Here is a 12,893-nt window from a genome sequence, read left to right on the forward strand (position 1 = left end):
AATTGTTTGAAGTCTTCTCAATTTTAACAAGGAATTATTATATTAGTTGAATATGGTATGAATATGTACATGTTTCTTTTGTCATTTTAAATGATTGAAACTTCTATAATTTATTATGTAACTCACAAAATTTATTTTTAATATTTTTTATTGTTCTTAGTTTGTTTCATTTGAATTTTTTTGTTGTAACATTATATTTTATATTCTCTTTAAATCAAATAGTTTATAAGATAAACATTTTATTTATACTCATTTATAATATTAGTATCTATCATTTATTTCTTTCAGATGAGAGTATCTAGCTCTCATTTTCATGTTTTCAATCACATAAAATATATTTGATATTACATCTTTGATAATATAATGTGGATTATTTTGTAAAAGAATTATTTAATTAAGGTTTAATAGTATTTTTTGTCCAAATTTTTGTTATAATTATTCAATAAATTATCGCAATTTTTTCGTCTCAATAGTCCTTATTTTTGTTAACATGCCAAGATGCATAATTCATATCATCATGTCTAATTTAACCTAAAATTCAATTTCTTTTACTTAATATTATACATTTTTTAATTAATTAAATAAATTATTATTATGTAAATGGACAAAAAAAATTCTTAACATGATTAATTTGTATTCTTGAGATATCGACTATTGTGATGAATTATTACCCAAAAAAAAAAGGTATTAACTATGATATATATCCATTACTAGTCAATTCATAGAAGCATTCACAGAAAATATCATTACCAATTGAACGAGAGAACTTAACTTTAACTTACATGGAAAAAAAATCATTTCAACGAACGACCCAAATAAGTAGTATGATGAATCTTCAAAAGACATAACATCATAACATCGCGAAGGTTATAATTCAAGTGTGAGTCAAAGTTTTACATTGAATAAGATAGACAAAATTAAATATTATATAAAAATAAAGATCAATAACATCATTCAAGTATTGCCTTCAAATTTTGAAATAAAAGTGATGTCAAATATCTTATATGTATAAGATCAATATCATATAACCATATAAAACTACAATTTCTCGATTACTATCACTACAACCCTATAACTTATAACCTGACACCTCGAAAATAAGGGAACAAGAACTGCGAAAGCGACCGATACTGATGTTTTAGCCACATAAAAATTAGGTCATTCCCTATTTGGTTTTCCATTTAGTACTTTATGCTTCGATTTGACACCATTTATCATTGATTTTGTCTTCAACCTTAACAAACTCAGACCTCAGAAATACAATAATTTTGAAGTTTACAAAGTCGTACCAGAATACTAATGCTGTATAATTTTCTAACAAACTCAATTTAGTCCTTTCATTCTTTAAATTACTTTACTACTGTCCCTTTTAGTCCAATTGGATTTAACATCATTAACTTTAGGATTCCCAGAAAAAACAATAATGTCACAAACTTTGTCCTTTTGAGAAGTTTAGATTTTGCATGCAGTGAGCAAAATCAAAGCAGAGAAGACTAAAGCCAACTTCAACTCCAGCAGAAGGGTCAATGAAAGTTGAAATGCTTACTGAAAATTGTCTTCTATAATATAACTACTTTGTAATGAGCTGATGAACACCATTTGACTCCATTATTTAATGCAGAATTAGTTTGTCTCAATTAAACAGTAAAACTCATTGCAAAGTTAATCAGAGAAAAGTTGCAATAGGAAAACAAAAATAGACTGTTCTTGACAAAGAGTTAATGCAAAAGAATAAGATTTTATCTATTATTGTTGCAAGAATCGAGCATAAGAAAAAGCTAACTTGTTCTAGGTACCAAACCAGACTGATAAAAGCATGAATGAGATGATTTACATTTACTGAACAACTCTCTACTAGCAAAACTATCGTGGTCATCTATTAATCTTATGAAACATGTTCCATAAATCTTGAGCATGGACTCCAGCCTCAGTTATTTACATACAGAAATCGATACACTGTTACATCTTGGTACAGCATAACTTGCTCATACAATACAACGTTGTAGCTCTTTTATCTTGATTGGAAGTTCAGTGTCTTGATGCAGAAGGAAAATACAAAGGCAAAGAAGACAGTGAAAGCTACCAAAACTGCAGCAACTGGACCCATGAAATCAGATTTAAACCCGTAGTGGTTTTCAATGTATCCTTTAACAGTGAAATTTATGGCACTCCCTGGCACATCAATTGGGTCCTCTATATCTCTATATTGAGAGACAATTAATCCATACACAGTCCATGCCACTGGGCAAATCCAGTAATACCACACCCACCATTTAGGAATTTTCTGAAAAGATAAAGTTGGTGGAAGAGTTATGTTAGTAAAGATCATGCAAGATAATGTTATAGTGTTTATGAGTTTAAATAAAAACTAGAAGGGTACTCACTGGTCTTGGGATAAAGAAACCAGAGAAGAGATTGAATAGTCCATAGAATGCTGCTGCAAAGATTGATGCCACTTGGTGGTTTGGTGTGATGGAAACAGTCATCATACCATAATATGTGAAGTACAAGAAAGAGAAGAAGCTGACAAAGAAGAACCAAAAGAACTTCTCCACTTTCCATTCAAAGTTCACCATGGCATAGATTAGGAGTGAGTAATACACAGCTTGGACAAATACATAAGGTATTTCGGCAAAAACCTGCAATTGCAAATGCATTAGCACAATGATATATAACACAAGGTAAGAACATGATAACAAGAAACAAATATCATTGTTCTTTGTGGTAAACCAATCCACCAACCTGTGCTAGGGCATAAGGCAGAGGAGCATACATTCCAGCAGCTCTTTCTCGATAGAACACTGTTCTTTCAACGGCTACGATTGGTTGAACAGTTTGGCAGTTGTTAATGCCGACAAAAATTACAGCAGCATACATTGCTCCAATGATCATTGTAAGGTCGCTTGAGTTGTCCCTAAACAAAAATAACCACATAAATTAGCTAAAACTTAGTACTAATGGTTGAAGAAGAGTAGAGTTAGATTTCACAGAAAGCAACTCTCACCTATTTCTGCCAATTCTCCAAAATATTGTTCCTATCATGAGGGCACTTGCCAAGGTGAAAAAGAATCTGACAAGATTATAATCTGGACTCCTCCAATATGTCAGCCACTGCTTCCAAAAACAGGATTTGAATTGCCCCAGTGCAGATTGAGAGTATTTAGTGGGGAAATACAGATCAGTGGTTCCAGGTGGGGGTGTGCTTAGTTCCTTTACAAGGGCTTTGTTTCGCCTGTTCAATAAGCAAATGTGTTAGCTCAAACCAACAGAAGTAATAAACTATTTGAAAATGTAGGCATTCTAGTTGCTAGTTGACTCACTGAAACAAAGATGAAGATTTGTAGTATTCAGCAAAGTCCATTCCAAGCCGAACTTCAGCTGCTACAGAACTCACTTCTAGCATCCATGTTGCTGGGTTGTACATCTCTTTAATCTTTGGGACCCCTGGAATTGCCTCAAAGTATTCTATAATCTTGTGGGAATTTCGGCCTAATGGTCCTGAGTAGATCACTTGCCCTCCTCTTTTCATCAGCAAAAGCTGGACCAAAAAGTTTTCATTAAGCACCAAAGAGGGTATAAGCGATACAGAGAAAAGAAACACACCATAAAATAGTTTGTAGGTTGGTTTTTACCTCGTCAAAGGCTTCAAAGATATCAATGCTAGGCTGGTGAATTGTGCAAACAACTGTTCTTCCTGTGTCCACAGTGTTTCTCACAGTCCTCATAACAATAGCTGCTGCTCTTGCATCAAGTCCTGAAGTGGGTTCATCCATGAAAATGATTGAAGGATTTGCAACAAGCTCAACAGCGATGGTCAACCTCTTTCTTTGCTCAGTTGACAACCCTGTAACTCCTGGAAGCCCCACTATAGCATCTTTCAGATTATCCAGCTCCACCAGATCCATCACTTGGTCCACAAATTGCTGAAAAGATAAAAAAGATCAAATTTTTAGTTCACCCTTCTATGACCCCAAGAGAAGAATGAAAGGGCTATAATATTGTTGAGTACTTACTATTTTCTCCTCCTCATTAACTTCTTTTGGTAAACGAAGGAAGGCAGAGTAAATCAAAGATTCACGAATGGTAACTTGGGGTGAATGAATATCAGTTTGTTCGCAGTAACCAGCTACCCTTGCAAAGGTTTCTTGGTTCTTGGGGAACCCAGAGATTCTAATATCTCCTTCAATGTAGCCACCAGTTTTTCTTCCTGCTAAAACATCCATTAAAGTTGTCTTCCCAGCTCCACTAACTCCCATTAGTGCAGTTAGCACTCCAGGCCTAAAGGAACTGGTTACTCCCCTAAGCAGTTGTAGCCTATCTTCAGTCACACCTTGTGCTTTCATTTCCTGTAAGAGTTATTAGAGTTAGAACTTACTTTATAGGTACACCATGGATTGTTAATGGTGCATGTCATGAAATTATACTAAAGAAGTAATCGGATCCTTACTGCAGGCATGTCGACGTAGTAATTGACAGTGTCAAAGGACATTGCAAGTGGTTGAAAAGGTAGAATCATTCCTCTTTTGGGGGAAACTCCAGTAGCTGAATCATTTGCTGAATCAACTTTTCTTAATCCACTGGTAGCTTGGCTACCCATTCTCTGCATTGCAACTTCTCCTGAAATGGTTCATATAACACAAACCGTATTACATCAATAAGAACATACTTTTAGCCAAAACATCAAAGATTCTAAAGTTGTGTCCTTTAACACTTACTTGCATTGTTTCCATCAGCAGTAGATAATGATCGAAGCATTGAATCTTTGTTGGACTGTGGGGGCCTTACAAGCCTAGGTTCTTCGTTGGTGTCTCCTCCAATCTCCATTTCACTTGCATCTTCCTCTGAAATAATTGCTTGTTTCTTTCCAAGAGCTAGTGCACCAAACAAGAAAAAAGAAAGGATTTTTATTAAGATGGAAAGTGAAACGAACAACTTGAAAGATTGATAAAAGTTAGAGCTCTTACGGTTAAGGTACATAAGCGCAAGGGTGAAGAGAACATTGTAGAAAATGGTAAAAGCAAAAAGAGCAGCGGCTCCTATCCAGTACCATTCTTCTTTAGCAAAAACATCAAAGTTTCTTAGTACTGACAGACCCAATGTGGTACTTCCATCCGAAGATGTCTGCAGTCAAAGACATGTTCAAGTTAGAAACCAACGAGTTTCTTCTGAGTTATGTGCATTTTCATTTTTCCAATTAAAAAGCTTCTGCTATTTACCTGTGGATGCATCCACCTTGGAGCAAACATTTCATTCACAGCCAAGGAATTGAAGGCATATGTCAATGGTGACACCCAATAAGCCCACACCCACCAATCAGGAATTTCACCTGTAACCATTGAGCATGTATGTGAGCACATTCTTTGAACAAATGCTTTTGCTTAAAAAGTTTGGATTGTCACTCACGTTTGGGAAGGATGAAACCTCCAAGCAGAAAAATAAGAAGGAGCATGAGGGCTCCACCAGTGTTAGCTATAATCATTGTTCTGCACACTCCAGAAATGACCCTAAACATGCCAGCTGCCATTTGTTGGATGAGAAACACCACCAACAATTGCTTGAAGAACCTAAAATTTAGAATAGGCAAGAAAAGGCTCACTTAGTAATTACAAACACATCTCATCATTATATGATGTTGATCAAGAGACAACACAAATATGTTGTCAGGTTGCTATGCGATTCAAATTATGTAAGAAAAGAAAAGAAAAGAAAACGGATGAGTTTACCTGCTAGCTTCAGGAGCAAATCCTATGGTGTAGTAGGTGACAAGCACCCAAACAAGAGACTCAAAAACAGAAATGGGAATACGCAACAAGAAATTGGGGAGGGTGTAAGTCCAAGCAGGGTGGAAAAGATGGTCTCTGTGCTTGTAAAACACGGGAAGCCTTCCAATTGTGAGAGCTAGCTCAGCAAAACCATTAAACATGTTCATGATCATAGAGAACAAAATTGCACCAATGTAGAGTGAAGCACCATCTTCATTATCTTGGTGCATTTCAGTCCTCAAGAACAATGTTGCAGATATGATGGCAATGATGATAATTTGGACTGTCTTGAATATGTACACGAAGGAGTTCCTCTTAATCAGCAGCCACTCCTTGTCCCAACACGCTTTAAAAAGATCCATTGTCGGCACAGAGTTTTTACTGTATACAAGAGCTGCTTTATGTGCACTTGACTTATCAAATGCCACATTCAACTCACTCTCAAGCCTCATTCCGACATGGAACCGCTTGAACTTGTTTGCAAACTCTGTCACTGTAACATAACGGTATGGCTTGTTTTTGTCTGCCCAGTATTGCTCCTGGTCCTTCCTTGAAGTAACCTGTTCAAAAAATTAACATTGTAACCTGTTTTCTCAAATTAAGACACACTCATTCCAAAAGCTTTTGTTTTTCAGTTAACACGTGTCATAAAAAAAAATGTTCCATGATTGGAACAAGTTATATAGTATTTGTTAAGCCAAGGTACATAAGTCATGTGATGTTTCATAACGTGATTCTGTGATGAACACACCTCTTGCAAGAAATCAGCGGTTCCTTTTCTTTCGGGACAGCGAAAGCCACATGATTCAAAGAATTCCACGATGTGCTCACGTGGGCCCTGGTATACAATCTGACCCTCAGAAATGAGGATGATGTCATCAAAGAGATTGAAAGTCTCAGGAGCAGGTTGGAGAAGAGACATTAAGATAGTTGCTTCAGTGAGGTGCACAATCTGCTGCAAGCACTTCACAATCTGATACGTTGTGGAACTATCAAGACCCGTTGATATTTCATCCATGAATAGTGTTTTTGTGGGTCCAACAATCATCTCTCCTGTATAATCAAACCATAGCCATTCATTGTAAGAAATTAGAAATCATAGTTAAGCATTAGATGTGTCTTTCTTTGGATTGTCATAATCTATCTATATCTATCTATGTATCTATCTAAATTCAGCACATATCGTTCTGCATATTATATATACTAAAAAGATAAGATAAAAAGTAAACTGAATAAAAAACATTCTTGGACAAATAAACAAGAGTTTAGTTGGCAAAAGTCCACGTGGCCACGTTCTCTTAATCTTAAAAAATTGTGTGGTTGAGAATGACTATATACAACTTGTAGCCACCTTCCAAAGCATGATTAAAGACAGTGTTGGAGTTGAAAATGAAAACATTAGGTGCAGATACAGATAAACTTCGATGTTCTCAGTAATGGTTGATTTTATTTTTCTAACCTGTGGTAACACGCTTCTTTTGGCCACCTGATACACCTCTGTGCATTTCATCACCCACTATGGTATCCTTGCAAATATCAAGCCCCAGAATCTGTTTAATTAACACAGCAAAAAGAATGATTAATTACAACATTAAACAAATCGTTCGGCACTGTCACTACCCATAACTCGTTGATTATAAAATGTGTAATTTATGAGGGCAGTTAGGGTAGTTCACATGACCACTAGTGATGCTCTGATAGGGACCTTCTTTGGCCAAAATATGTGTTGACAGTAGTCAACATTGCAGGGTAGGTGAATTGAAATTTTTGACAAGAAATTAAGAACATTTATTACTAACTCTGCCTCGTTTTTCTACGCAAAAAACACAAATGTTGAATATTTTCAACAAGAAAAAGAAATCACTTACTTTGAGTGTGTAGTCGGTGATGAGACTGCTTTCTGTTCCTTCCATTGCAGTGGCCTACAGAGCAAGAAACAAATCAGAACACTTCCATGGATGAACCAAAATTGAGATAATTGTTGACTTTTAAAATCACATAATTATAATTAATCATTAATTGGGAAAGAAAAAAAAATTACCTTCATGAAAAGGTCAACGTCTGCCTCTGGAAATATGCCAGCTTCCTTTTCCCTTCTAGCAAGCTCGGTTAATAGATCTATAATCACATCAATTAAGAGAAAAATAAAACTTTTAATACATTATTGAAAAGGGGAAAATGGGTTAAAGAGAAAATGTTGAATCAATTACCATATCTAGTCCCTACTCCTAGACATCTAGCTGAGAAATCCAGTGTTTCTTTTACAGTCATTTCTCCAACATGAACATCATTTTGGCTAATATAAGCTGAAGTCTTTCTAGGCACAAACTCATCAAGTTTGTGTCCATTGTAAGTGATTTCTCCCTTCACCTGTTTCATAAAAACCAATAGTTTATAATGTATCATCACTTATTATTACTATTCATCATCGTTATTGTTATGTATAAAGAATCATTTTTTAAGTAAAAATGATGGGGCTGGAGTGTACCTTCAATTCAGGGTCCAATTTTCCGGCCAATGCCAACAAAAGGGTCGTTTTCCCTGAAGATGGGGGACCTAATAAAAGGGCCATCCTGCAAAGAAACCATACAGCAAAAAACAAAACATATAAGACCAACTAGACTAAACTTATGTTTATTTTGCTTAACATTGTTCCAATCACACTATATACTATTTGTATAACACAACTTGGTTATGGTACCTTGATGGTTTAACAATGCCTGAGGCATTCTTAAGAATAGTGAGCTTTGTCCTCTTAGCTGTACTAATGCCACAAATACCAAATAATGATTCAAGAATGTTCAATGCAGAGTTTGGCAGGGTTGGCAGAGCTCTGCTGCCGACATAGGAATTTGCCTCAACCGTCAAATTTTGGAACCTCACTTCCACCGTTGGAAGTCTGATTCCGACCCTGAAATTAGTAAAACAAAAGAGATAAATAACAATTAATGTTGTACTATTTTGAATCATGTAACAGCATTAATTTGTTTAAAGAATAAGTTAGCTCCAAAGATGGTTTCACATTCGGCAGTAGCAATTTCATCCACTCAAGTATTAGGTTTGCATGAACAGTATGGTACTGACAGAAAAAGCAGGGCATTAGGTATGCTTTGAATTCGATGTCTACTTTGTTTTGACAAATTCAAGTTTGAAACATGACGCTTGATTTTCAAAGGTTTTAAAAGAATAGCTTTGACAGAAATATGAATTAATGAAGCATTTAAATTTAAACTACATCTGCAGCAATATTCATTTGTAGATCTGGTTCCCCTCTACTGCATAGCACCAACATGAAAGTGTTCTATAATTTGATTTCATCTTCATCAAATGACAGAGACATGTTCAAAATGGTGGGATAAAATGAAAGACGGCACAAAGTATAAATAATCACAAGAGAAAGCGAGGTTTTCTAAAAACATTTTGTAATTCTGGTAAAATCATCAAAGGTTTTTGTAATTCTGTTAGAACTTTGAAGCCAGAAATCTGATTTTTTTTTGTTTGGTAGGTGAAGTGAGAACAGCACATGTGAAAGACTATTATCTAGACTCACTTGTCAATTCTGTTTCTGAACTTCCTGAGAAACTTTTCATTGTCTTCTTCGGCAACCTTGAAAATCTTGTCAATGATTTGCTGTCTATCATTCATGTCTAGCTTCCGAACATCAACTTCCTTGTGCAGAATCTGGTTCCCAGGTTGTTGCTCACCACCTTCGGCAAAGGTTTGAATGATGCTCGTTCTTAATCTGTCATAGGTGGGAAGCTTTTCTATGGCAGCCCATTTGAGAGCTTCTTCATCTTCATCAACCTGAGAAGTTCTGCGAGAATACCTTCCACTCGCAAACACTTCCTCCATTTTCCAACTTGATCTGCTTATGCTCCTGCTTATGCTTCTGGTGAAATTCCCATCCATTTTGCCTCCCCTTGTTCTGAAACACACTCAAAGTTAAACTCCGCTTAAGAACAAAACATGGCATCACTATTTTCCTTAAAGCATGTTTCACTAACTCAAATCAAGAACCAAAGATCATTTTTTTTACATAAACAGAACACTCTCTTGTTCATTTTCTTCTCTTCCATATATCTCTAAGAGAAAAAACATGAAAAAGTATACAAACTTACATGAACACAACAAGGACTAAAAGAATCCTCAACTAAACTCAAGGAGGTTGCACTCTCTTACGAGTATGATTCGTGTTCTCCCTCTTTCTCTTCTTTCTATTCACTTCATGAGAGTGATTCCGAGATATTGGCCAAGTAAGCTGAACTGAGTATCAGTTCTGGCTTTCAGTTTCTAGATGAAACGAATATATAGGTTTATATATATATGTAGAATGAGTTTGTGGGACAGGGTGGCTCTACAAGTTGTGGAAGATAAAAACCTGTTACTTTCTATCTTCCTAACAAAAATAACGAGTGCCCTTTTGCCATATATTATACTATATATATATAATAATGAAAAGCACGTTCCTTGAGTTGAATGTAACCATGGTAACAAAGCCCGTTCAAACATGACCAGCGTTTCCACTTTCGCACCAGCTTCCTTATGAATGCGTCTTGAAAGCATTCGCATTCATTTTCTTAATAAAAAAAAAAAATCATATCTTTTTCCTTCTCTCTTAGTTAAAATCTTGCTTCTAGGTATCAAAGGACAATTGTGCCACGTGACTCTTTCTGGGTACACGGGGAAATGGGGAAACGCATATTTTCATATTCAGTTTGACTATAGTTTGCAGCAGATTAAAAAAAATGCAGTAATATCTGACAGATTACACTAATTAGTGTTCAAAAATTCAATTTTTTTTTCTGATTGTTTCCACTGCAGACCAAATAATAAGATATGAACTTTGAACAAACCAAATAATTAATGAATAGATTATCTCTGTGACATTCCTTTCTCATGTATTTTTTTTTCTGTAAGGAAAATGCTTTGTGTGAAAAGTATATGTTGAGAACAGAACAATAACAGATGAAGTTCGACCGAACAGATTGAGTAGAAGGAGGAATTGACATGTGAAGTGTGTTTGAGACAAAATAATGTGTCTTGTTTGACCAAGTTTTGCGTGTCATTGCCAATTGCCATGCCCTTTGCAATAATTGGTGAAAGAAAACAAAAGGTCTTCTATGGCTGCTGAAGTCTAAGGTAAATTGGCCCTGTGCTTTCCACTATGTTTCAAACCGTTAACCACTGTAATAAATACATAAAAAATATAATAAATTTACCATTAGCTTTAGAGTTAATTTATTACTAAGTTGTATTTTTTGAAGATTAATTGCCACTCAGATATTTTATTCTCTTTTATTTTGAGTATGTATGGATTAGTTCATCTATGTAATTTCTAAAACAAACTAAAAGAACTGAATGAATATTTAAATTCGTTTATTAGTTTACATTACTATGTTTTTGGAGAGTTGAAGATTTTCTATTGATTTTCTTAATAATGTTATCTGTTAAACATTAAAAATATACTGTACGGTATTTTAAATATTTTTTTATTATATTTTAAAACATTGAAATTAGTATTATAAAAGCAAAGTAGAAAATCAGCACGAAGAAAAAAAATCATCAGACAATTCAAATTTGTTTTTTTGTTTTGGAATTAAGCAAATCATTATTATTTTTAAGCAAATTAATTAATTATAATAAATTTTGCCAAATCACGTGTAAAAAGACTTCACTGAATTAAATTTAATGTCGGAGTTTTTTAAAATCACAAGTTGTCTATTGTCATAATATTTTTTTTCGAAAACATTCAAATATGTAGCTTCTAAAAAGAAATGAACCATTTATTTGCAAAACCTAACTTATTAATTCACTTAGTAAATTAATTAGTTAATTTAAACTAAATTTGGATTCCGTCGTTTGATTATGTCCTTGGGATTTACTCAAAGAAAAGTCTTTTGGAGTAAGAAAAAATCATACGAAAATCAAATGTGGTGGGCTACTACAAATCTTGTCTCATGATATCAATTTACGTAATGATTCATGTAGAGATTATCCAAAACCCTAAACTTTGGTAGGATTGTAAACAAAATATCTCATTAATAAAGGGAAGTTTCCACAACATCTCAATCGTGGTTGATGATTAGGTTTAATATTACTATCCAATTCAGTTGATGATATATTTAAGTTTATTAATAATATTATAATTATTTTATATGTGAATCTAATAATAATTTTTTTGTTGAGATTTTATTGCATTAAAATAATGAATTTTTTCATATTAATTAAATATAAACTATATTGATTTATTTTTGTTGAGATTTTATTAATATTTGAATATGGCCATATGTTAATATTTATTTATAATATTTCGTGACTCTATTAATAAAAAAACATGTCGAGAATTATCTTAATTTTTGTTTAGTTAATTTTATCTTTGCATTAACTATCTATTGATTCGTGACATAAACTTAGGTCACACACACACACACACATATATATATATATATATATATATATATATATATATATATTCTACCGTTAATCCAAATGTAAATAACCAAAACTGTCTTTAACTTCTTTTAAATTAATGTGTTCTTCACATTACGTATACATGTATACTAGAGAATCCTATATCCAAACTAGTGTAAATAATAATAATATTAATAACTTACTAATGACAATAATAATTTATTAATAATATTAACTTAAACAAAGCCTTAAAGATCATTAATAAATACATTAGTGGATCTTCTTACCTTTGGACTATTTTATTGTTAAAGATCATTTTTGAACTTTTTTTTACCTAAATAAACCATTTGGATTTTTTTTTTAAACTAGACTTTTTTTTTACTGTTTAAGTTCAATTTTTTTGTCACAACCATGCTTTATCTAATAATTTTGGAGATAGTTTATAGTTGGAATTATGTTTTTTAAGGAATGAATTCTTAGCAACTTTTTTGTCAGTTTTTTAGTTTTAGATATTTATTTATAATACATTATTTTATTAAAATTTTTGACTAACTAAAACAGTATTAATTTTGTTTTTAAGAGTAAATTGACGTGGTTAAGTCGTTAAACCTAATGTAGAAGAATAATAAAACATTTTTTACTTTGAACATGTTTAACTTTTAAATCGTTACATAACCAACAATGATGTTAGCAAATCATAAAAAAATTATTAAGTGTGAT

At 33.4% G+C, this 12,893-nt stretch overlaps 1 protein-coding gene across 1 annotated transcript; it reads right to left on the bottom strand.

The window, feature by feature from the left end:
- Window positions 1-1,718: 1,718 nt before the first annotated feature.
- LOC114167292 (ABC transporter G family member 36-like) lies at window positions 1,719-10,174 on the bottom strand. The gene is made up of 22 exons (XM_028052343.1): window positions 9,881-10,174; window positions 9,313-9,687; window positions 8,464-8,673; window positions 8,251-8,335; window positions 7,973-8,132; window positions 7,804-7,880; window positions 7,631-7,684; window positions 7,222-7,312; window positions 6,514-6,815; window positions 5,724-6,322; window positions 5,404-5,564; window positions 5,217-5,326; window positions 4,965-5,121; window positions 4,716-4,871; window positions 4,448-4,617; window positions 4,014-4,346; window positions 3,633-3,923; window positions 3,321-3,538; window positions 3,005-3,232; window positions 2,743-2,914; window positions 2,385-2,639; window positions 1,719-2,284 (listed from the first exon to the last, which is right to left on the bottom strand). Exons 2-22 carry the CDS (start codon window positions 9,669-9,671, stop codon window positions 2,012-2,014), a joined length of 4,461 nt encoding a protein of 1,486 aa, XP_027908144.1. The 5' UTR covers window positions 9,672-9,687; window positions 9,881-10,174; the 3' UTR covers window positions 1,719-2,011.
- Between the last annotated feature and the right edge of the window lie 2,719 nt (window positions 10,175-12,893).

Source organism: Vigna unguiculata, chromosome 10 (assembly GCF_004118075.2).
Source record: "Vigna unguiculata cultivar IT97K-499-35 chromosome 10, ASM411807v1, whole genome shotgun sequence".
NCBI classification, from domain to species: Eukaryota; Viridiplantae; Streptophyta; class Magnoliopsida; order Fabales; family Fabaceae; genus Vigna; species Vigna unguiculata.

Excerpts from the sequence above, each read along its gene's own strand:
- LOC114167292 (XM_028052343.1), bottom strand. The coding sequence starts at position 9,671 with ATGGATGGGAATTTCACCAGAAGCATAAGCAGGAGCATAAGCAGATCA. Across the intron at positions 5,327-5,403 it reads AGGTTTCATCCTTCCCAAAC|GTGAAATTCCTGATTGGTGG; the intron begins GTGAGTGACAAT and ends CAATGGTTACAG. Across the intron at positions 2,915-3,004 it reads TGGAGAATTGGCAGAAATAG|GGACAACTCAAGCGACCTTA; the intron begins GTGAGAGTTGCT and ends ATTTTTGTTTAG.